This window comes from Lepidochelys kempii, chromosome 11 (assembly GCF_965140285.1).
Source record: "Lepidochelys kempii isolate rLepKem1 chromosome 11, rLepKem1.hap1, whole genome shotgun sequence".
Classification (NCBI taxonomy): Eukaryota; Metazoa; Chordata; order Testudines; family Cheloniidae; genus Lepidochelys; species Lepidochelys kempii.
In genome coordinates, this window is record NC_136390.1 from 4,713,163 (window position 1) to 4,739,446 (window position 26,284).

General features: G+C 41.8%; 1 protein-coding gene across 3 annotated transcripts in view; it reads right to left on the reverse strand.

The window, feature by feature from the left end:
* XRCC5 (X-ray repair cross complementing 5) overlaps nucleotides 1-26,284 on the reverse strand; it is a 74,151-nt gene that overhangs the window by 30,915 nt on the left and 16,952 nt on the right. For all 3 annotated transcript variants that reach the window (XM_073305005.1, XM_073305006.2, XM_073305008.2), the window contains 7 exons: nucleotides 25,979-26,117; nucleotides 20,151-20,263; nucleotides 16,645-16,707; nucleotides 15,485-15,622; nucleotides 12,434-12,524; nucleotides 10,596-10,729; nucleotides 4,513-4,709 (listed from right to left, as the gene is read on the reverse strand). In XM_073305005.1, the coding sequence (XP_073161106.1) occupies nucleotides 4,513-4,709; nucleotides 10,596-10,729; nucleotides 12,434-12,524; nucleotides 15,485-15,622; nucleotides 16,645-16,707; nucleotides 20,151-20,263; nucleotides 25,979-26,117 (875 nt within the window). The remainder of the gene's footprint in view (nucleotides 1-4,512; nucleotides 4,710-10,595; nucleotides 10,730-12,433; nucleotides 12,525-15,484; nucleotides 15,623-16,644; nucleotides 16,708-20,150; nucleotides 20,264-25,978; nucleotides 26,118-26,284) is intronic.

The window sequence follows — 26,284 nt, forward strand, 5'->3', positions numbered from 1 at the left end:
TGACACATAATGCCTTATTTTAAAAGACCGTGATAAACAATAACATATCTCAAATCAACACGCAAAGAACTGTACAAACACCACTTACATTTAGATCAAAGAAAAAAGTACTGTTTCTTTCAAATCAAAACCAAATGTTTAATAGCACTGTGCATCTTCTCCTTAATACCAGTTTAGGTTACTGAATTTTAGTGAGTTTGAAATAGAAATCTCTCTCACAGTTTCATTAATTAATTAAAGGCTAAAAGGGTCAATGGTGATCATTTAGTCTGACCTCCTGTGTAACACAATCTTCCCTAAATTAATTCCTGCTTCAACTCTAATATATTTTTTAGAAAAATATCCAACCTGATTTAAATATTTCCAGTGATGGGGAATCCACCACAACTCTTGATGTGTTGTACCAACGATTAATTAATGAGCAGGGGATCCACCACTGATGGCTCAGCTCTAGAGAGGAACTGGACACATCTAGCAATAGACCAGTAGCAGAATGTCTTTTGTTTTTGATATATTTTTAAAACTTTATTTTTGTCCTTAAATCTGCTGGTCATAGATTTTTCTTTGCTACCAACATTCCCTTTTTTCTATTTGTTATTCACTGATTTTTTTCTTGGCTGCTTTTACTTCCCCTCTACACGAGGCCAGTTTTTTCACCTGTGGGATTATGGCTTTTTGGGCATCTAGTAAAATGTTCTTAAACAGTTTCCAATTATTGTTCACATTTTTCCATTTAAATTTGTTCTCCCAGTTGATCTGGCTCATAAAATTTTCAGCTTTGTGAAACTGACCTGTTAAAAGTACCAAGTATTTATATTACTGGTTGGAACACAGAAAGGAAGAACCAGAATTCTAATCCTGAATTAATAAACCTTGCCATACTGCTAACACAAAGGTAAGCAGGCAACAAACAAAGCAGTGAATGAAATAGAAAGCAAGGTATTTAACAATCTGGGTTTGGACAAGAAGTGGTGAGCATTACCGACAGTGGAACTGAATATTCAATAGGAGTAAATAAAATAAAGGGCACAAAGTACTAAATGAGAATTGTTTAAAATTACTTCTCAATATTTATTACTAAACAAAAATGTTACAGATACTAACTCAAAGTGACAAAAGGAAGGATATTTAGAACTAAGCAAGGGGTGGGCAAACTTTTTGGCCTGAGGGCCACATCTGGGTATGGAAATTGTATGGCGGGTCACGAATGCTCACAAAATTGGGGGTTGGGGTACGGGAGGTGAGGGCTCCGGCTGGGGGTGCGGGCTCTTGGTGGGGCCAGAAATGAGGAGTTCAGGGTGTGGGAGGGGGCTGTGGGGTGAGGCAGAGGTTGGGGTGCAGGGGGGGTGAGGGCTCCATCTTGGGGTGCAGGCTCTGGGGTAGGGCTGGGGATGAGGGGTTGGGGGTGAAGGAGGGTGCTTTGGGCTAGGACTGAGGGGTTTGGAGGGGGGAGGGGTGCAAGCTCTGGGCAGCGCTTACCTCAAGCAGCTCCCAGAAGCAGTGGCATGTCCCTCCTCCAGCTCCTACATGGTGGTGCGGCCAGGTGGCTCTGCACGCTGCCCTGTCCGCAGGCACCGCTCCTGCAGCTCCCATTGGCTGCAGTTCCCGGGCAATGGGAGCTGTGGGGGTGGTGCTTGGGGCAGGGGCAGTAAACAGAGCCTCTTGGCTGCCCCTACACGTAGGAGCTGGAGGAGGGACATGCCACTGCTTCCGGGAGCCGCATGGAGCAAGGCAAGCCCTGGACCCTGCTCCCCAGAAGGAGCTTGAGGGCCGGATTAAAACATCTGGAGGGCCGGATGTGGCCCCCGTGCTGTAGTTTGCTCACCCCTGAACTAAGGTCATCACACTGTGTAATTCATCCCATTGATGAAGCCCTGGAATGGGTTACCGAGGGAGGTGGTGGAATCGCCATCCTTAGAGGTTTTTAAGGCAAAGCCCTGACTGGGATGATTTAGTTTGTGTTGTTCCTGCTTTGAGCAGGGGATTGGACTAGATGATCTCCTGAGGTCTCTTCCAACCCTAATATTCTATGATTCTATGCCTAGACATTGAAATACAAACAATGGTACAAAACAGGACAGATTCAGTGTAGACCTCCTAAGAGTCCACACTAAGAGATTAGGAACACAGTGATAGCTCAAATTACAAATCACAGAAATGTAAGGTGGGAAGGGACCTCGAGAGGTCATCAAATCTAGCCCCCTTCACTGAGTCAGGACCAAGTAAACCCAGACCATGCCTGACAGGTGTCTGTCCAACCTGTTCTTAAAAACGTCCAATGACGGGATTCCACAACCTACCCTGGAAGCCCATTCCAAAACTTAACTACTCTTATAATAGAAAGTTTTTCCTAATATCTAACCTAAATCTTCCTTGCTTCAGATTAAGCCCATAACCTTTTGTCCTTCCTTCAGGGGACATGGAGAACAATTGATCATCGTCCTCTTTCTAACAGCTCTGAACATCTTTGAAGACTATTATCAGGTCACTACTCGGTCTTCCTCTCTCAAGACTAAATACACCCACTTTTTTAATCTTTCCTCATAGGTCAGATTTTCTAATGCTTTTATAATCTTTGTTGCTCTCCTGTGGACTCTCTCCAGTTTATCCACATCTTTTCTAAAATGTGGTGCCCAGAACTGCACAGTACTTGGCCTTAGTGAGGCCTCAGCTGGAGCAGAACAGGCCAATTACCTCCTGTGTCTTACATATGGCACTCCTGTTAATATACCCCAAAATATCAGCCTCTCTCACAACTCTGAATATGCTGACTCATATTCAATGGGCTATCTACTATTATCCCCAGACCCTTTTCAGCAGTACTACGACCTAAGCATTCATTGCAAATGTGCATTTGATTTTTCCTTCCTAACTGAAGTACTCTGCACTTGTCTTTATTGAATTTCATCTTGTTGATTTCAGACCAAATCTCCTCTTTTCAGATGATATAGGTCAGAACCTTAAATTATGTCAATAAAGTTATTTGGTTCCAATACCGGTGGTAGAATAATAATAATACTTAGCACTTTGACAGAAACTTCACAGTGCTTTACAATAATCGGCACCTGCCCATCAAATCTCCTTGAGGGGAGAAAATAGGTCAGCTGTGGGAACCAGCTCTTAAGGCTTCCAACACCAGAAGCAGCTCTCCCAGGGCAGTGGTGATAGGCAGAAGGTAGATCCTCCTATTGCAACTGGAAAGGAAAGAGGTTGTTCCAACTATTGGCATTGTCCCAGAAAGTTTACACTTTAAAGACCATGAACTAGGGACAAGGAGAGCAGGATATATATGAAAGAAGCTGGAGACTCACACACATCATAAGATCAGCCTCACTGGGAACCCCAAAATTTAATGCCACCTCTGTATACTGTAGTTTAAAGGTAAACATATCTGTAACAGAGCACTGATCCTTGGGTGATCTGTTCATCTGTTACAGACTCTGGCCATTGGAAATTGGGAGTCGTAGTTGTAACTCATATGACTAGGAACAAGCATGTGATCTAAAGGCATCTAGACAAAAGAATCCCATAGACAGAGGCAGGAAAAAGCAGAGGACCAGGGTCAAAGAAGAACCTGGGTTAGATACCAGGGACAGGAGAAGTCTTAGTGTGATCTTCCCATAACAGCCAGGCAGAAGGAGCTCTACTGCACAATATAGGGAAATGGCTGCAGAGAACCCTTCACCACGGGATGAAAGACTATCTGAGCTAACCAGAGAGTTGACAGACAGCAAAGTCCAGAGGGGGCTGTGAGACCTTGCCCCCAGGGGTGAGAGAAAGGACTAACTACATTAACTGTACAAATACAAGTGAGGCAAACACATCATAGTTAATAATAGCAGCAACAATTTCTATTCTAAAAACTGTTGATCAGAATAAGTCTTTGGAGAAGCCTACAATGACTTGGCCTTTCAAGAAATTACTACATATTACATAGCAGACTATATTATGAAAATCAAGCTGCTTTTCCTTTGACTTGGCATTCTAATAGAAGCTATTGAACAAAGTAAACAGCATACCAAGATGGAAAACTAGTTTAAATATGAAATATTTCTGAAATATTTATAATGCATATGATCTTAAACTGAAAGAGACCTTCTGTTGTCCTTATTCAAAGCATTTTATTACTACTCAATCGACAACGAAACACATACATACATTAACAATGTACATTGTACACGTTCTCCAGATTTTTTTAGACTCCTTCCCATTTCTCACACGTTTCCATGAAACTGTATGTGTTGTCTCCACAGACCACAGGGTTCACAATCCCTTGCACCCTGGGAACTAGATACTGGGACCAAAAAAACAAAAACAAATATCCTACACAGACAGAGTACCTGGTGGTAGTGTGCTCTATCTACAGACAGTTTGGCATCACAAGATATTCTACCCACAAGTGATTGGTCTCATGTACAAAGTATTTCAAGCCTGCTATATTCAACAAAAACAATCTGAAATGCTTCAAGAACAATTTAGTTTAAAAAATCCATAAAAACCCCTTCAACTTACTTGTCTTTGAAGACATCTTGAGCAGTCTTCTGTTCTTTCTTCTTGCCGGCATCTTTCAGGGGGAAAAGTGCCTTTATTTTTTCAAGAGGAGCCTGGCACTTTTCTCTCACCTCTTGAGGTACCTCCAACATTTCCAAAAGGTGCTGTTCAATGGGTGGCAGCGGCTTGTCAGGATGAAAAGCTTTATGCTGCAGGCACTGTCAGGATAATGAATGGGCTGGTGAGGAGAAGGGTTCTCAGGTTGTATTTTACAATTCATCCACATTGGCAAAACATCTTTTAATTTTATACAATAAATATTACTACATAGGTGAGAAATATCCTGGCTCAAGATTGGCTGAAAACAGTCATATGATGAGACAAACTTCCCGAGGATCTCAGGTCAATAACAATATAAACCAAACAGCTCAGACAAGCAAAGGAGTGCATCCTCAAAGGCTGCAATAAATTCTGTGAAAATTATTACTTAACTCCCAGGAACTAAACAGTTGCTTTCTCCTTCCAGCTGCCTAACTTCAATTTACCTTTAAAATGTTAGTTTCAAAGGAAATGACTGTTTAAATTCATGGTCATGTGAGAGAGATTTTCAGATATTTCTGATGGAGACATTCTGAATACAGGTAACAATATATATATATATATACATTGACTTCCTGCTTCAGTAAACATCAAGCTTTATTGTCCCTCAAAGAAAACATTTCCTCTTGGGTCAATCATATCTGGATATTCACAACAGAAGTCATTATGTATCTATGCAAATGGAGAGAGAGAGAAATTTAAAAGCATGGGGAAAAGAGAATAGATACTTTTTCAGATTAGATTTGAAAAGAGCGAGAGAACGGACGAGGCTGACAGAGGCACATGAAGGCTCAAACAGATGGCAGGAGCTATGGAAGAGAAGGTTCTTTCACAACAGTGTCAAGACAGTAGACAAAGAGGAGGCCAGTGCTAGATAAACTGGAGGACAGAGAGAGACCAGGTCAATGAGGTGGGCTGAAGAATTTCCATGGAGAGTTTTAAAAACAAAGCAGGCACTTTTGAATTGATATGAAATGAGTGGGAAGCCAGTGCAGATGTATGTTTGTATATCTGAGGAACATTTGCTACTGAAATGCACTGTACACTATATATTAGGTGTAAATGTGTGGGTAAGTATTCAAAATGCCAAGCAAACAGAGTTATGCTCCCTTGTTAGCTGTCAGGCATGACCCCAATTTAAGAAAGAAAAACAAAAAAAAAAACCCTTCACATTCATGCTGAAGAGGTGCCAATAACACCAATCCCTATCATATGTTACACATCAATACTGATGCTCTTTCATGCTGCCATTCAGAGTCCAATCCGCATTAGCATACACTTTCAAAAGGAGACAGTCGCACAAAACAACAGATTGAAAAACACTTGTAATGATTTAAGGCATAATTATTTTGGAAAAGAATAAAGATGTTGCTAGAAGCTGTAGCCATGGCTCGTTTAATACAAAAACTATATTAAAACAGCGTTAGGGGACTGAATTAAACTCACAAAAGCAAGACACTGTGAATCTGATTTGAATATGTATTGTAGGCTACTGTATCCTAAGGTCCTCTGTGAGTTAGCTGCAGTAACAGGGTGGACTGAGAAGCAAGAGCTGCCTACATTTATTTACACCCAGCTGCTTTTGTGGGTGTGACAAGGCTTTTGATAGGTTTCAGAGTAGCAGCCACTTTATGCATGCATCCGATGAAGTGAGCTGTAGCTCACGAAAGCTTATGCTCAAATAAACTGGTTAGTCTCTAAGGTGCCACAAGTACCCTTTTTCTTTTTGCGAAGGCTTTTGATGTTATTTTAACCCTTAGAATAAGAGGATAAGAGACTGTTCCACAAGGAAGAGGGCTTCTGGCTGCCATGTGAGGGAGCAGGTCAGCGAGGTGATAGACACCTTGGAAACACCTAAGCTAAATAGTTAGAACTCTCTCTGTATTTATCCTGAAGTTTCTATCTCAGTCTGTCCCTCCCACTCTGCTTCCCCTTTCCTTTGAGCCTAACATTCCTCTTCCACTTCCCTTGGCAACCAGGCAGCTTCATGCTGCTACCCTGCTTCCAGGCTCACTCTCCCATTTGTGTAAGCTGTCAGCATTGTACTGTCTGCTCTGTTTAAACCCCAGATGTGCCTTGCATTCCTAGCCTGAAGGAAGGATCAGGATTTGGTAGCAGAAGGAGGCAATTCACAGTGAAAGGGCTCCCTAGGGAACTCAGATTCCATAGTGATGCATACAGAATGAAGGTCTCCTAGATAGATAAAATGGACAGGGCCAGTTTGGACTGACTGCAGGGAAGAGTCCTGACTTGCTTTCCCTACCAGCAGGCAGACAGCCTCAACAAAACGCTTCTGAACCAGTTGGTCCTCAAAGTGTTAGGACACTGGCTAACCTCCAGGTGTCTAGAAGTTCAAGTGAGATCTGTTTTTGAAACTGGTTTAATACAACCTTTTGAAAGATCTATTCCAGTCTCATTTCCAATGAGAGTTCCCCACATTCGCTGTTTCAACCTCTCTTGGCTACCTTCTGCCACCTGTCCTCTGCATCAAGTCAAAAGCCATGTCCACATGGACCTTTTTGGAGAAATCTCCCACCATGGCTGCACAGCCTAAAAACCTCAGTGCAGGAGCACCTACAGGCTCAGTGCTTACATCGGGGTGAATTAAATGTAACATATAAACAGGGGCAATGTCCTATGTGGGATATTAGGCCTGGATTGTACAGCAGAAACCCTTAAATTATGCAGCACCTTCTCATCCAAGCTCTTCCCCTCATTAATTTCCTGCTCACCCAGTCCCAGTACAGCACAATCTGCCCGGTGTAACTTATTACTTCTTTATTTTGATATTAAATGTATCTTATGTACGCTGCCCCCAAATTTACAATGTGCTGCTGATTTCTGTACTGAAAAGAAATAACTGCATCACAGAAGATGTTGAAGGAAGCTAGAGGCTTTGATAGCTAGATAGGAGAGTCAATTTCCCACCCAGGAAGATACAGGAGTTGGTTTTGTTTTTTTGGCATCAAGGAGGCAGTTGAAGCTTTTGTATTGGGGAGGGAGGATTGAATTCCTCATCCTCCACTCCAGCAAACTCTGACAGCCATTTACCATCCCTTTGCACCCTCTCATATCATAGAATCATAGAATATCAGGGTTGGAAGGGACCTCAGGAGGTCATCTAGTCCAACCCCCTGCTCAAAGCAGGACCAACACCAATATCAGCCACTGCTTCCAGAGATGAAAAGGTAATTTATCTAAATGCTTCTGCTTCAACATCAACATTCACCGCTACTCATTTTAAGTACCCTCATGAGGTAACACCTCAGTGAGATGAATGGGGCAGTTCCTGCTTCTCTCAGAGGCATTTTCTCAGGCTGTGTGTGGATTCATGTAGACATCACTGTACTGGTTATATTCACAGCATATTGTAAAGGTTTTCTTGGCAACCCATACGAGCAATAGGTACAACTCTTTTTTTAAAAAAAAATATAAGTTTAGTTTTTGGAGTGCAGCTAGGCAGCAAATTCAAAAATAAGAGCAATTTTGCTGCACTTTACATGGCTGCATAGTCAGATGACACTCAGGATTCTACCTAGAAACTGTGCTAAAATAGACCTATACTAACGAAATGGCAGGAACTAGGAGATAAGTAGAAAGGAACTAGTAGATTATGGCTTACTATTTAGACTGTAAGCTTTCTGAGGCAGGTACTGTATTTTATTTTGTTAGTACATCACCTAGCACTCTGGGTATGTTTACACAGCAACAAGACACCCGCAGCTGGTCTGTGCTAGATGACTCAGTTCACGGGCTTGGGGCTGCAGGGCTGTTTCATTGATATGTAGACTTCCGGGCTCGGGCTGGAATCCAGGCTCTAGGACTCTGTGGGATGGGAGGGTCCCAGAGCCCAGGCTCCAGCCTGAGCCCAGAAGTCTACACAGCAATGAAACAGCCCCAAAGCCTGAGCCCTGCGAGCCTGAGTCAGCTGGCATTGGCTAACCCTGGGTTTTTCTTTTCTGTGTAGACGTACCCAATGAGGTCCCAATCCTGACTGGGACCTCTGGCCACTAGCGTAAATAATAAAATGAATGCCCCACCAATAGCAGCCTCTCCTAGGGAGTCCTATTTTCCCTCTATCTTCCTCTAAAACCAAAATGTTTACAGTTACACAGTGACCCTCCAGCAGCACTCTCAAATCAGTCATTGGGATAATGCCATTATTCTGATTTAGTTGGTGCTGGTCCTGCTTTGAGCAGGGGATTGGACTAGATGATCTCCTGAGGTCTCATCCAACCCTAATATTCTATGATTCTATATTCTGGAAGTCAATGACACACAAAGCAAAGATATCTCCAAAACATGACTGTCCACTGAAGCAAGAGTTTAAAATGTTATCTGTAAAAAGCAGAGAAAATTCCATCAAAACATTGTTCCATTTATTAATAAAACCATGGTTGTTTTTTTTCTACCTCTCAACTCTGCAAACTCCCACTGGGGCTTGCCTCATGCTGGGGTCTTTCCATCTCAAATATCATCACGAAGTATCAAAGCTTCTGCTAGCCAAATCTTGCAATCGGTTGCATTCTGTACAATCAATCTGTAGGCAGAACTTGAATAGAATGCTGGGTTCTGCATGGGTCATTGAGGGTAGGATTTCAAGACAGTCAAGTTACACTTGTGTCACTGAAGACAAAATTTGGCCCACAGAACCTTCTATTTCTGGTGACAATGCAGTAAAAAGAACAAACGCAGGATGACTCGCAGAACCCAGGCTGAATTTGCAGACACGTAGGAAAAACATTTTTTAACTTGTAAAATGCGCAAATTTCATCTGGAATCATTGAGACACAGTAACGATGGACCCCACAATGCCATTTTAGTCACTTTTCAGAGCAGAAACCCACATTCAACAAGATTCTATCCATGGCCCTGTGTATACCATGATTATGCAGCTGCATAAATTGTATCATAATTGCCCATCTTTTTGAATTTGTCACATCTTTTTTTAAAATGAACCCTTACATTCTGGGGCATAATTAAGTCTCTTGCCTTCATGGTTGCAAAGAAAACCTTCAGATGTGAAACAAATGTAAATCAAAACGCAGACAGTTTGAAACAATAGCTCTGAATCAAGTGTGAACTGCTCCATTTATCTCTAAAATGTGTTAACTCTGAAGCCCAATGAGGATACTTTAAGTGTCAACACTTAACTGTTTCACAGCTGATCATTTTAGCAGAAACATCAAGCTAACACACTCATCTATAACTGCTGGATGCAGCAGCAAATGGTGCAGGTGGATGTTTTAAAAGTTTGCTGGGGTAGACAATGAAGAATTAAGGCCCTCCCAAGATTTAAAGTCAATCTCTGCCCCTGCCTAAAAGAAGGGGGAGTGGGGCATCCCCTCTTTAACTGCCTCCTCCTTGCCAAAACACAAAACAAACTTGCCTTCCTGAGGGACAAAGGCCCCAACTATTACCCAGTTTGTTAGAACTTCCAGTTTCCCAGCAATAATTTCTATCATGCAGTTATGCATTGTCAGTATAAAAATCTGATACTAAACAAATTTTATGTTGGCCATACACTTTCAGTTTGTTGCCAAGTAAAATAAATAAATAACAAGGGATACTGCACTGATTATGTTGCACTGGACCAGGCAAGTAGAAGGGCAGTGAAGGACAGCGTTTGTGTGGGCAATTCTGCATAAATTGGTCTACAGTGGCAAACAGAACATGGGTTCTATCCCTAGAAAGAAGATATAGCTGTTTCTCAAGCACATACCTTACTTGTAAACGGCCCAACATATCCTGACTGGCCTCGGTTTCCTTAGATAAGGCTTTGTTTAGACTGCCTGTTCAAACCCTTATGATGCAGGGAGCTAGAAATATTCAGTCTGAAATTGATGCCAGTGGCAAGGCACAAGCTAGTAGCCACTCAGGATCTAGGGATTAATTAATTTAAATTACACCTGTCACAATCCAAGTCTTTTCATACAACTCTGAGAAAGAGAAGGAGGGGTGTGTAGAAACAGGAAAAGTTTTAACCTGCAGGTTTATCATCTCACCTGATACAACCTCTGAAACTGAGGGTTTGGGATTTTGCTGGGTTTAAATATGTCTTCGGTTGTCTCCCCATCATCATCTTCATAAGCCAAACTCATAGAATCAATCAGAGAATCAACTGCAGATAACTGATCCTCTAAACCAACAAATATAAATATGCACAAAAAAGATTAAATACACTTGCAGAAGGATCTGCTTGTAATAATTCACCCACAAAGATTCACTTCAGAATATGAGATTTTAACAAAGGCATCAAATGCCCAAGAATTCACTATGCTTTATATTCCCTGGGGATACAGACAGGCTGATAATGAACACGCATAATCAACACAATAATGAAAACCCTGCATTGTTTAAGGACTACAATATGAAGTTATAGAGCCTTTCAGTTTTGTGAAGATCTCAGGTTACTGCTGCCTTTCTGCTTCCATTTTTCTTCTTTTCCGAGATGTTTTTATTTGCAACAGAAGGTTTATAGGCCACTTGAAAAATGAAGAGAACAGTTGGTTTGGAGAACTAAATAGAGTAATGCAACTTTTAAAAGTTACGAATGTAAATTAACTCAGTTCACAATAGTCAATTATTGCCTTGGTAAGATGGGTTGTTGAATTTCTGCTTTCAAACTGCCTGTTACAGGCAGAAAATGGAAAGCGAATCAGGAATCGCATAGTATCCTTCATGTCCTGACTGTCAGATTCTTGTTCCTTTTCAGAGTGGGCCTTACAACAAATTAGAACATCCAGAGCACAGTCTGGATTACACATTACCCCAGTAATCCATCCTACTCCAGACTCTTGGGACAGTGAAGCAAACACTGTGGGGTTTCACCTTGGCCTCCTGTCTGAATTCCAGCACCTGTGTGTGCCTGCTTCTTCAGCACTAATGCCTGCACACAAATTTAAACACCGGCTTTGCACTTGTAGATTACATCATAGGATGCATATGAAGGTGGCTGTTAGATAGCCTATCTCAGGGGTGGCCAACCTGAGCCTGAGAAGGAGCCAGAATTTACCAATGAACATTGCCGAAGAGCCACATTAATATGCCAGCAGCCTCCCAACCGCTACCCCCTTCAGCCCCCAGCGCCTCCCGCCCACTGGCAGCCCTGCCAATCAGCGCCTCCCCCTACCTCCCCATGCCTCCCACCTGCCACAATCAGCTGTTTTACAGTGTGCAGGAGGCTCTGGTAGGGTAAGGGGAGGAATGAGGGCATGGCAGGCTTGGGGGAAAGGGCAGGGGCCTTGGGGGAAGGGGTGGAGTGGTGGCAGGACCTGGGGCAGAGCAGGGGGTTGAGCAGTGAGCACCCCACAGCACATTGGAAAGTTAGCATCTGTAACTCCAGCCTCGGAGTCAGTATCTATGCAAGGAGCCGCATATTAACCTCTGAAGAGCTGCATGCGGCTCCGAAGCCACAGGTTGGCCACCCCGGCCTATCTGAAGGAGCTGCTGGTTCTCAGTCCAGTTCCTAAAGTACAGAGGTCTACAGTGTGAACTCCATCACAAAGAAACCCTTTGCTGACAGTCTCAAAAGAGAGGCCAAAGACTGACTGGGTCATAGAGGATTAACCAGTTCTCCCTAAAATCATAAAGGTTCAGATGACAGCCTGTGATCATTTAACCTGAGCCAGACTTTAGCCTGTAGTATAGTGTTGAAAGGCTGTGTACAATCATTAGAGCCACTCAGTCTCCAACTAACCAGACAAAGTTCTGATGAGCTGACCAAAATGACTTTTTCCAAACCAGATTATGTTTTCAAGGGAAAGTCAAACATTCCATGTATTTTAGAGTGACTTAAAGTTATGGTATTAGACTGCAGCCAATCAGTAAGGACCTAACTCACCTGTAGGAGCATACTTTTTATTGTTTTTCAAAGAGGAAAACATGTATTGTCGTAAGTCCTCCATGTAGGGTAACTGCACATATATCAGACACTAAGGGGGGAAAAACAAAAGAGAAGAAAGTGAACTTGAAGTGAAAATTCAAAGTTAGTCCCAGAAGTAAGGCCAGCAGAAGTATAAGGAAATCAGAAATCTAGAAACTGTACAAAGTGAAATAGTCTGATTTACTAAAAACTGTGGTACAATACAAATGTTAAGTACAATATTTAACATAATTATTACTTTCACCAATATGAGGATGATTAAAAAAATTGGGTCAGTAATGCTCTAGCCATTTATGAGACCTATTGGCTCACCTGGTCCATCATCCTGCTAGTTTAGGATTGTTGCCTACAACTCTGTCCAGACCAGCTTTAAATATGCCATGCAATGGAGCTTTCATCACTGCCCGTGAGAGACTGCTCTGTAGCTGACTCCATCTTACCATCAGAAAAAGCTGTTTTTGACTTTCCCTGCCTAAATTTTGTTTATTCACATACCTCCTCCAGCTCATGGCACCCGAAATAATTCTTTTCCATCCTTGATGTTTATACCCTTTAAAAATACAAAGACTTATGTCCACCCCCACCGTAGTCACTGCTTAGCCAACCTATACATATTTAGCTCTCTGAACAGTCTCTCACAAGTAAGATCACTGGAGACATATGCTGCAGAAATTCTGCAATACTGTACAGCTTTTAGGGGCTCACTGGGGATTTTTTTGTATTTCAATGTGTGGGTGCGGGTGTGTGTAATGTAAAGCATTCTTTTTTTTTTTAAAAACTACACTTCTAGCCCTTCTGGTTTCAAAGGAAACCTTCCCAAATGCAATGTGAAACAATCCGGCACTATCTTCCAGAGTCTATAGACTAACTCAAACAATATCTCTGAGAGGCATGAAATAAAGAAAATGTAGAATTATAGAAACGTAGGGCTGGGAGGGACCTTGAGAAGTCATAGAATCATAGGACTGGAAGGGACCTCAAAAGGTCATCTAGTCCAGTCCCCTGCACTCATGGCAGGACTAAGTATTATCTAGACCAGTGGTGGGCAACCTGCGGCCTACCAGGGTAATCCACTGGTGGGCCGCGAGACAGGTTGTTTACATTTGCACAGTGGCCTGCAGCTCCCAGTGGCCGCGGTTCGCCATTCCCAGCCAATGGGAGCTACAGGAAGTAGTGCGGGCTGGCGTGCCGAAGGTTGCCGACCACGGAACTAGACAGTGGGGAGTCTTGAGTTCACCCATTCCAGTCATAAAGCTTGGGCACGCCATAAGCTTGGAGCTAGTAAAACACCACTAATCAAAAGTGATGGCCAGTGCCGTTGTCTCAGACCTTCTCCATAACTTGAAGACCAGAACTGAGAAGATGACTAGACAGAAGGGTCAGAAAGAGGTCTTTCTAAATGTCTCACAAAGCCCTGCCACTCTACCGCTATCATTCCCATATATTAAAGAAGAAATAAACAAGGCCCTCATGGCCATTAGAAGTGCTAACGCTGCTGGAAAGGCCCATATTTACCAAAAATTCCTTAAGAATTTGGAACCAAACGGACAACCAAGGTTCACAGACCTAGTCCCTGCATTACATTCAAGATAAAGATCCCAAAAAGCTGATTTAAGGTTGTAGTCATTACCCTCCTCAAACATGGGAAACCAACAAATGATGCCACCAGCCATCATCCAAAGGCACGCCTCTCCACAATTTGCAAGTTAATGGAGAGGGTCTTACTGGTCCATCTCACTCCATCTTTGAGGCCACCCTGCCAAAGGAACAGGCTGGTTTCAGATCAGGATGGAGTTGCTACAACCAGGATCTTGCCATTACTAGTCACACTGAAGCTGGCTTCCAGTGGAATCTAAAAACCGGAACAGTGGGGACAGATTTATCGACCACCTACGACACGCAAGTCTTCAAGTCCAGCCCCCATTCAATTCAATGGGATGTCAAATAAAAAACTTAATGACAACAACATTAAATGTCAACTATTTCACTGCTGATTACTTTAGCACAAACTTCCCACTCATGTGCTTTATTCAGTGCAGCAAGATATGTCTGAAAACCCTTTTGACAGCTATTAGATCCACATTCTGCATTAACATGCATCCTATAGCGCTACATGGAGTATAAATCAGTGAACAATCTGACCACAACTTTTAAAGTTGCAAATACTGAATTTTTTTCTTGTCCCCTCCCTTCTTGATTGCTTTGCTATGAAAAGAAAATCAAATGTCTGACTGGAGATCTAGAGCATGGGTTTTCAACCAGGGGCTGCGAACAAGTTCTAGCAGGTTCATGGCCACCTCCCTTTCTTTATAGCTAGGATGGCAATGAGGTCCTGAAACATTTTTCAGTTATAAGAGGTTCATGGTATGGAAAAGGTTGAGAACCAATGATATGGGGGAATTCAAAGATCTGAGGGGAAGACAGATGTCAGAGAGGTGAGGGGGACATTTTTAAAAATAAAATAGGGTAAAATAAAAGTCATTATTATTAAAACTATACAATAAAGACACACATTTAAACATACCGTTTTGTTCTACCATGTACACTTGCAGTGAGTTCACTCTAAAGAATATCCCAAACCCTGCAAATCTCCCCCCAAATTTCACAGATTCTGGGGCGGGGGGGGATATAGCAAAAGTTAACAACATTTCTAGCAGAGCTCTACTGGTTCTAGTCTCAATTATTTCTTCCAGCATCTAAATGATTTTAACTAGCTGCTCAGAATTCCCAATTTCTTAGTATTTTCTTGGTATTTAGATGCCCAGAAATGACTGCAATAGTCCAGATATGGTCTCATCACAGATTTATAGTAAAACGAGATTATCTCCTTGCTCTGTGTCTTGATGTCTCTGTGTCCAACCCAAAATTACGCTGGCCTCTTTTCCTGCCTTATCATACTGCAAACTCATATGTAATTTGCTGTGTTGTGAAACTTCATAAATTAATGTTTGCAAACAATGGATTTAGAGACTCTCTGAAGAAAGGCATTATATAAGGTCAAAATGTTACCTCATATGCATCCTTGATACATGGAAAGGCTACGCCAACCTGAGGATTAGATCTTCTGTCATAAGCGTAACGCACTATGGCCACCACATCCAACTCATCCAAAGCATGAATCAGGGCAGAAAGAGCAACTGCTGCAGCCTGTCAAGAAAGAGCTGCAAGTTCATACAAGCCCTCGTTAAAAGCTATTCAGACCAACTTTCACACTGAATCCAAAAGCACTGGCGAGGACGTCTCCACTTTTAGTCAGCCGCTTGACTTAAACACCACCTTTTTACCTCCAAAAGACACAGCAATAGGCACAGTTCAAATCTGGTCATGACAGTGGATATATTAAAAAGTAGGGACTATCTTTAGATCCTGTTCATATCACCATTTCAAAACAAACATGGAAAGGGTTCTAAGTGAAACTGCAGGATAGAAAGGAAAGAAGAAATGGTACTTTCAGGGCTTTGTTTTTGAAGTTTCTATTTTTTTGAATGTTGAGAGTAGACCCAGATTTCATTTTAAATGTGAGAAAGACTGAGTGCAGGGACATTACATAGTCACCAGTGAACAAAAGGTTAAACCTCAAGTCAGGTTCCCTGTCCCCTTGCACAGATGTTCAGAGGGAGGACTATAAAATGGCTGCTAGGAAGTAATAAGGCTTGCTTGAACCCCAAGTTGGAGAGTTTTGGCTCCTTTTCTGGTTATAGTAATTTATTTTCCTTTTTCCTCATACTCATTAGCCCTTGAAGGGAAAGAAACCTTGCTGACTGCCTCTGTATTTTTTTCTGCTGAGGTTTTACATCAGCTTGCAACATTTCAAACTTTGAAAAAAATACAAACCACACTTTGCATTCCCCATGAGACAGTCTGAGATACAATGATCCACATAAAATCAGGCCACCATTTACAAACACTTGTAACCTTCCCAGGTATAATTAAACAACAGTGAAACTTACAAATTTCTCATTTCTGATTGGACACATGATATTCATTTTTGGCTCAATTCAGCTCCCACTGACCTCTATGAGAGCTGGATCTGGACCTTTGTAAGTTGCATAGTGAAGAATGTATTTGTTTTAGTAACACCAAAGGACCCCTACACCATCATTACTGCCAGACTCATTACCATTAATTCACAGTGAGCCCCCACTCAACTTAAAATTAATTTATCTTACCTCATCATCTTTTGCTGCAAAGACCTTCAGAACCTGGTTGCCCATGTAGTGATGCCTCTGGATCTATAAATTAAAGTTTCTAAAATTATTAGTTTTGATCTAAAACAAATGTCATTTTTAATTGTACCAACTAATTAATTCTACACTAGAACAAACTAACATAATACCCACATGTAAGGACAGAGCATTTAATTACTATGTACGGTAGATATAAAACTTATACGTTGCTCTGTTTCCATTTACCACACAACGTGGAACACTACTCATATTTTGCAGTATTCATCAGAGAACTGCCATTCTATCAAATGATGTTTGGAAGGTGCTGCACTAGCCTTATTAGTCTGTATGGAGAGTGGCAGTGGTTGCCAAAGGGAAAATTACATTTCACTGGGACAGATACGATTCAGCATCCACATTTTGCTTTTACAACCTGGCAAAATTCTCAGTCTGAGATCAGACTTGAACTAACAAATTCCAGGATATGTGGTAGCCATTGGTAGGTATGAATGGGCAATAAAGAAATGAAATACTGGGCTCATGGAACATTTGTCTTGGGGTGAACAGTTCTACATGTTATTTAATACTATTTAGAAAGTTACAGATAAGATTAAAGCATGCTTGGTACTGTTTCTCTTCAGTATGTTAAAAACCTTTGAACATGTGGATAATAAGGCTCCTGGATGTAGATTTGGAGGCAGATGTTCAGCAGCTGTAAACTGTCGTAACCCCATTTAAGTCAATGACAATTTATGCCAGATGAGGATCTGACCTTCAGAAATCAGCACCATTCCTGAAGTTCTTGAAGTCAACCTGTTGTACCTACTATTATTCCTTCCTATTTGTCTTTAGGAGCTGAAATACTATGGTGTCGAGCATCACATATACCTAGATATATATGTCGCTGCATTTTCTTTGGTTTGCCAACTAACATCTCCTTTCTGTATTTTAAAGTCTTCTATGATTTCTTGATTTACATGGTATTGCTTATAAATTAAAAATCAAAGTTTAAAAAACAGTAATAAGAAGATGCCTTATGATCTTCTTTCCTGAGGGATGCGAATGACTGAAAAAGCTGCTTCGGTACATTGAGAAAATGATATAAGGTGGGTTTATTCCCTCTTTAATCCTGTATTTGGAACTGCTCCAGTTTCTCTGGTTAATATGCTGCATGCAGTATGCTGCACTGGAAAAGGAGGGGAGGAGCAGATCCAATGGCTGAGGAGGAGGAGCCACCTGTCTCAAGGCAGGGAAGTTCATGGCCATTGCACCCAGGTAGGCAGCAGAGTAGGGTGGTGGAAGCCAGGGACTCCTTTCTGAGAGGGCGGAAGCACCCATCCGCCACTGTGACACGATGTCCCAGGAGGTGTGCTGCCTGCTGGAGCCCACATCTAAGACGTTACAGAAAGGTTACTGAGGCTCAGCTATCCCTCTGACCACTACTCCCACACTGCTCATTCATGTGGGCACCAAATAATTCTGTCAGGTCTGACCATGAGAAGATCAGCAGTGACTACAGGGCTCTCAGAGTGAAGGTGAAGGAGTCAGGGGTGCAGGCTGTGTTCTTGTACATCCTCCTGGCTGAGGGTAAGGGCCCAGGCAGGAATATGTGTATTCTGGAAATGAATGCATGGCTGCGTGAACAGTGTTGACGGGAAGGCTTTGGCTTTCTTGATCATAGCATGCTGTTCTGGGAAGGAAGACTGCTGGGAAGAGATGGGACCCATCTGACCAAGAAGAGGAAAAGCATCTTTACACAACAACTCATCAACTTAACAAAGAGGGCTTTAAACTAGGTTCTAAAGGGGCAAATCAGGAGGAGATGGTAGATGAGGCCTTTCTAGAACAAATAAGGGACTTTAGCTACTCAGAATCTTGAACTGGACTCAGAACAGGATAAGTAACTAATGTAATTCTGTGAAGAGCTAGCGCAGTGTATTCCCACTGGTCTGTTTTAGTAGAAAGGCAGCTTTCTAAAGTAGAAGCTTTACTTTCTGGGTGCCCACATGATCAGACCGTGTTATAATAATCCAGTCTGGAGGTGATTAAGGGATGGGCTGTTGTAACTAGATTCTCACATGAAAGGAAATGGCACAAACTCCTGTCTAGTCAAAGATGTTTTGGGCCACTGCTGTTATAAAAGAGTTCACGGACACATCTAGCAAGATTGAGGCTGAGCACCTGTGGACAATAGAGGGATGGTTGCAGCGTCTGACAGCTTTCTATGTATTGCCCTCTGCCGACCAGCATCACCTCTGTTTTTCATGGTGATGGCTAATGATCTTTCTGCTTTTCATCCAGGTCCCTATTTTGTCAAGGCACTGTATCATCTGGGAGACTTGACAAGACAGAGAAGTAGATTTGGGAGCATTCAGCATTCTGCTAGCACTGAGGCTCAGTATCTTATGATCCCCCCAATGACTTCACCATGGATAGTGAATAAAAGAAGCAACCTGACTGAGCCCTGTGGGACTCCAGGAGGATGCGTAGATGCCCATAACCACTATCAGGGATTTCCTGGAAAGGGAAGAGTAGTGCCAGCTTAAAATTTACTGCTTTCATGTGTATGCGTATGTGTATATTCCATTTTTAGAACATGAGGCAAGATATCTCGTTGTCCAGGACTTCCCAAATGATTAAATCCTGCTTTCCTAGCTGATTGTCGAAGTTGTAGATAGCAGGAAGGCAAAGTGTTTGGTTTCTTACTGAGATAGGGAATGTCTCATTTTAAGCCTTGTAAGGCTCCCAGATGCCATGGTGATGAATGGCCAAATGAATGCTTCCAATAAAAAGAGTTAGAATATATCCACAAACACTCTTTAATGTCTCTCTATAGTGTATGTATCTACTTTTAAAAGATATATAATAATCTTCCAACACTTACTGCTTCTGAGCCCTAATTTTGTGAACCAATCACTACATTTAATTTTTTGTTACTTTAATGAAAACAAGAGGAAAACCACAGCTCATAACTTAATCCTAAAAGAGTTAGAATTAAGACACTTAGCTTCCAAGAGTTCTCAAACATTGGTGAGCTTCTATTGGTAGTACAGTGAAATAAACACACAGACTTGGACAAAGCAAGAGGATTTTGTGCAGAAAACTATCCAGGGACTGGGGAAGGAGGAATCCACTTCCTTGCCACTGGCAGAGGGTGGGGCAATTCTGAAGCTTCTTCTTCAACCACTACTTCAGCTCCTGAGCTAAAGTAGGGATTGCAATACATCCGCCACCCCTACGTGAGGATTTGTGACCACTGGCTCTGTTAATTATGAGCCAGAGGCCACAATGATGAACCTTGCTCAAATGCCCCCTTTATAGTGACCTATGTGGAGTCCAGATACACTGGACACAGCAAATGTGAACTGTCCCTGCACACCTAATAACAGCCACCCACACAACATGCACCTGTTCACTGGAGCATAATAGAGCATCATTGTCCCCTGGTAACTCTGACCTGTATTCAACAGTTATCCAGTAATTGAGTGGGAAGAAGTTCAATACTGCACCTGAGATGATCTGCTGAATCCTAGTACAGAAAAACACTTTGCTTCGGTTTTGTATTTCATTTGCTCCTCATCTACTTTGGAGAAAGGAACTATATCGCTCCCATAGCAGAACCCTGGAGAAGAAGAGATGAGCATCTGCTAAGCATAAGGGCCTATATTTCTTACACAGAAATTAGCACTCTGAATATTTTAACAATGCATGCATGCCCCACAGCTATACCCCATATGATTAATTTTGTAATTTATATCAAATTACTTTCTCTTGTTAACAAAATAATCACACACTCCATAGACACAATTTGCAAATCACAAAAAAACAGTTACACTTCTTGTGCATCATTTTACATAATGTACCTACTTTTGCAGATATCAGGAAAGAAAAAAATATTTACTTATCACACTACCCAACACCTTATACTCACAAAACAATACTCAGTGAAAAGAGCATGAGCACTCCTTGCAAATAAAAATAGCAAAAACATAACACAAATCAGCAGGGGACTCAAAGAAAGGAATCCACAAAAAATTCAGAGACCAAGTGCCATTAAAATGGATATTAAAGAACTACTGATGCCTCATGGAAAAGCAAAAACCTTTCTATAAAGAGACTAGTTGATCTAGTGTTTATTTCTGTATTTGGCTTCCTTTGCTTGTTATTACTAGGGATATTTGCATGAAATCAGGATCTTTGTTTCCTAGGAGCATATCACCTGGTTCTTGCTGCTTATTCCCCAATCTGAAGTTACAATATTCTGCTTGCAATACCACAATTAGCTTCTGTTTAGCTGATGATGCTGTCAGAGCCTGAGGATGATGTCTTCAGGTGGGGAATAAACACCAGAAGCAATGAACATCCCAAAATGAAGAACTTGTTTCCATGTACACTTCCTTAGGAATTTGAAAAGAAAATGAAAAAGCAAAACTCAAAAAACATGCTCAATGTGCAGAATACTCTGTAAACAGAATGTTCTTCAACAATATCTATGAAACATCAGGAGCTCTTTAACTGCAGTTGAACGTCAGGCCATTGGGTGAAGACATCTTTGGTCTCTTTAGTTTACTTTGATATTGGAATCAAAAGTAAATTGTATCTATTTACTACTGCTTTTCTCTGAAGAAAGTATCTGACAGGCATTCACAGATCAGGACTTCAGCAGAAGGTCAGGAATGCTCAAAGATTTCTAGAATGTTCTGACTCTGCTTGAGGAAGCAGGCAGCAGCTTTGGTGTGAGGAAGGATCAAGAGTGTTTCAATATATTGTAACATATCGTAGCCTTGTTACCAAAATTTTAAACTTCTAGCCTCTTTTTTAAAATATGCTGTAGCTCAACCACAACATGTGGGTGTGGTGCAGGAATCACTCTCTAAAATCCCATTGTTATGATGGAGGTCAGATTAGATTATCATAATGGTCAGTTCTGGCCTTAAAGTCTATTAATCAAATCCCAAAATATAAAAACTATCCAGAGGTGAGTTAGTTTAGATCCAAGGACAGTGCCATCTTAGAGAACTACTACTAACAGGCAAATAAATGTACCCCCCGCTCTACTAAGTCTACATGGATAGATCCATATTTAAGACCCAATCCTGCTCTCACTGAAGACATGGCAATTACAAACTCATCTGAAACATTTAAGCATACCGAACGAAATAGAAAGTGTCCCCAAATTAACTGGAGTAATGACAATAATTTAGCAGGAAAAGATGCTGTGGAATTCGAAGAGAACCCTACCTAAAATCTACCCTATAAGCGGATTTTTTTTAAGTTTGAAATTAGGAAATATGCACAGAACACTAAAGTAACATTACTTACTAGCTTTTTTCCTAACTACATCATCTCTGCTTAGAGAGACACAGTCAACTTAAAATCACACAGATGTATGAACATTTTTAACCTACCACACCGGACCCTCGCTAGAACATGGGATTTGGGATCCATGCCAAGTACCGCGTTATAGCAGGGACTGCGTTAAAATGAAATTACTGTACACAGTAAATGTCACATCCATAAAGTATAGAAAATCTTAGAAAATAAACTCCTACTTGACGGAAACAATAAACGAGGAGAAAAGTGTTGCTTTATGAGAGATTTAAAGTCAACATTACAATAGTCTAGTTTTTCTTTAAAAAGTCAGTGAGTTGCTTTTGCTTCTTGCTGCTGTGCTGCTTCCACTTTGCAAACTGCAAAAGGCTACGTAGCTGCATGATTTTTATAGGCTCAACGTCTTGTGCCTAAAACCATCTCAAAGCAGTCTCTAAGCCAGCTACGGTCGCAGTTGATGTTGGAACGACGTCCACTTCATCTTCCTCTTCTTCTTCCATGACGAAAGCCAATTCTTCAGCTTCTGGAATGTTGTTTGGTCGTACGGCCTGAAGAATTTGGTCATCCGTTAGACTTTCAGCAACGGGACAAAATTCTTCTGCTTCATCGTCACCTCTTATCCAGGACACGATATTCTGTGGCAGAACAGTTACCCCGAGCCCGGACAGTTGCTGGCACAGCTCCTGCATCCACTCCATGTCTGTTCTTCCAACTTCCTCCTCTGTAAATCCCTCAAAGTTGAATTCCTTGTCAGACTGTCATCTGCTTTCTTCATTTTCTTCCAGGAGCGGGTGGCCAAACGACTCTCTCAGTCCCACCATCCAACAGCGGTTTATCGTTTCAGTCCGTAATAAATTCCAGGAATTGCCACCAATGTAAAAGAATTCTTTTATAGTCAACTTCTTCAGAAAATCGGTGACAGACAACTTGCTTTCTATCATTTGTCGTACCAAGTTCTGTCGATAGGGCTGCTTAAAAATGGCGATAACACCTTGATCAAGCGGCTGGATTTTGGAAGTCGTGTTTTCAGGTAAGTATTCAACCCTTTTTTACCGTCACCGGTTCTGAGTCTTTTGGCCGGAGGATGCACTGGACGGTTGTCTAGCAAAAGAATGGCCTTTTCGTCTAAGCGTTTTGCCCGCAAATGCTTTCGCACAGAAGGGACAAATTCAGTGAAGAACCATTGTTCAAAAATCTCTCTGGTCATCCAGGAATTTTTGGAGTTCTTGTATGAAAACAGCACGCAATTCACATTTACGTGATGAAAGCACTGACGCATGAGAGACTTTCCAATGCACAATGGTTTTAATTTATGCTTGCCTGTTGCATTCACACAAAACAATGAAGTAAGGCAATCTTTTGCCTGCTTATATCCTTCTTTCTTACGTTCATCTGTTCTGATAGCCAGGGTTTTATCGGGCAACATTTTATAATAAATTCCTGTTTCATCTGCATTGTAAACCTGTTCCACCGAGTAACCCTCTGCCTGTAAAATTTCCCTCAGCTTTGCAGGGTACGATTGCGCGTCGTCGTCAGAGCGTTTTTCTCCCGAAACTGCAATCTGAGAGATTCCGTGTCTTTTCTGAAATCACCATAGCCAACCTGAACTCACCTTAAAATTGCTGAATTTGCCATTAAGTTCCCAGTCGAATTTTTCCGCTTGCATGGCTATAAGCGGACCAGAGATCAGAATGCCTTTCTGCTGTTCTTTCACAAACCACATGTACACCACAGAATCAAGATCAGCATCATTTGCTAAACGGGCTTGTTTTCTTTGAAGGCCATGCTTTTCATCCAGGTTATGAATGCAAGTTCCAAGCTTGTCAGCATTCTTTAGCCATCCACGAAAGGTGGACTCATTAATGCCAATATCGCGGTTAATCTTTGCCTGGGTTTCGCCATTTCTAAGTTGTTCGAGAGCATCCAATTTCTCCTGCACTGAGTAAGCCTTCCTTTTGCCCGACATTTTTGATATCTTTCTAAAGATAAATACAGTACTGTACCTGTAAATTATTATTACATTTGTATGGTGTTCTAGGCCTACAGCAATTGTCTTAGGGCTTGTCTACACTACAGCGGGGGGTCGATCTAAGATATGCAACTTCAGCTACATGAATAGCTAACGCTCTCCCGTCGACTGCGCTTGTGCTCCTCGTTCTGGTGGCGTATTAGAGTTGACAGGAGAGCGCTCAGCAGTCGATTTATCACGTCTATACTCAAAAAAATTGTACTCTACTGTCCTTAAATTTGGGATCCATGGCCGCGACCACGTTATATCCGAATTCGCATTATATAGACGCGTGTTCTAGCAAGGGTCCGGTGTATTGTTACAAACAACACCTAAGATTACTACAATTAAAGGAGTTGAGAAAAAAAATATTTCTATTTTTTCATTTTACTTGGAGCACTTGACCTTCTGTAGTCACATGCACTATCTCCCCTGTATAATTATTCTATTTCCCCCATTTGTGTAAGACTTTTAAATAGCATCAAGAGAAAGAAACATTTTTTAAAATAGCAAAATGTGACTCTGTACCCTCAAAAATGTATAGGGGTGTGTCCACATAGCAACTAGACACCCACGGCTGGCCCGTGCCAGCCGACTTGGGCTTGTGGCTTTGTTTCATTGCTGTGTAGGCTTCCAGGCTCAGGCTGGAGCCCAAGCTCTGGGATCCTCCCACCTCACAGGGTCCTAGAGCCCAGTCTCCACCCCAAGCCCAGAAGTCTACACAGCAATGAAACAGCCCCACAAGCCCGGGCCAGCTGCGGGTTTTTCTTTGCTGGGTAGACTGAGAAGCAGATATTGCCCTTGAAACAATTTTTAACTTAAATTTTTAAAAATGGACTGTATTTCAAGTTGAAGATGTGCCTTTATTCATCTAAGAAATTGAATTCTTTGCATTCAAAGAGAAACTAAACCGTGCAAAACACAAATTTACATGCTGTGAGGACTGTCCTGCATTCCGTCACTGTGGCACCTCAAACTTCCTTTTAGTCTAAATGGTAAAGCTAATTCTCAAACTTTTTCATGGTGAGAACCACATCTAACAGAGAGATTATCCCCTTAACACCCCCTTCTTTTCATCATCACAGAGACCACAGCCCCTTCCATTCACAATTGTATAATATCCTTGTGGCACATACTTTTCCATGCAAGCAACTGCTATAACGGTAGGAAATTATTTGATATATTTTTAGATATATTTTGATGCAATTTAACATCTGGAAACAAAAAAAGTCAGCACCCTCCACCAGCCCATCCACCATGGAGCACAAGTGCTCCACAGAGCACAGCTTGGGAACTGCTACACTGCCTTCTAGTTCCTACCTGGCATTATTATTATTGCAATATTAGAGTCCCGTGAAATTCTTTTTATTTTTTTTATAATTTTGGGGTGGGAGGTTATTTTGTGTTATTTCGTGTCATACATTTTATCCACACAGGGGATGGATGGGGAGTGGAGAGGGTGCTGGGAATTCTGGGGCGAGGTGGGGATTGGAGAGTGAGCCCACCCCTCACTCACTCTGCAGTGGTGGCTCTGGTCCTGCAGGGCTGGGCCTGGCTTCCTGCTCTGGGTATTTGGACCTGGCGCACGGGGTCACAGTACTGCTCGGGTTTGGCCCAGCAACCCCGCCAGCCATCATACGCTGATCATGATGAAGTGGCAGTGCGACCTAGTGCACCAGGAGCCACAACTGCAGGATGAGGTTTTTTGTTTTATATTGCTGTAACCATTTTTGTTGTTGTTTTATTTTGTATTATTTTGTCTTTGTAAAAAACATGCAGCTCTAGCTACAGTGGCAACAATATGAATTTTACAGATATTACAAAATGACAAGCTCCCTACACCCAAGAGTTTACAATGTAAGGCCACAGTTAGACTTCTAAATCCGTCTTTAGGCACCTAAGGGTGGGATTTTCAAATACATTTAAGTGACTTAGGAGAACAAGTCCTAAAATTTAAGCCTAAATGTCTTAAGAGGGCACAGAGAGAATAACCCATACCTTGAACAAGATCATCTTTCTGAACTTCTGTTTCATCGTCATCATCCAAGCAGTAGACAGTCTCTTTTTGCACATCTTCTTTTTTTAAGGTCTTGGCATCCACAAGAGTCCAGGACTTTTTCACCTTCTCTTCTGTGAGCTTTGTGTCAACATTAAAAGAAAAGGAATATTTAAATCTCATTTGGGGCTGGTCCCCTACCACAACACGAGAATCCATTCCTAGAATCATTTCTCTTGACCAAGTGCTGGGTCATTTTACCAATAAACAGCATTTGCTGAAAACAGCATTTTCTGCTGTGACCATCA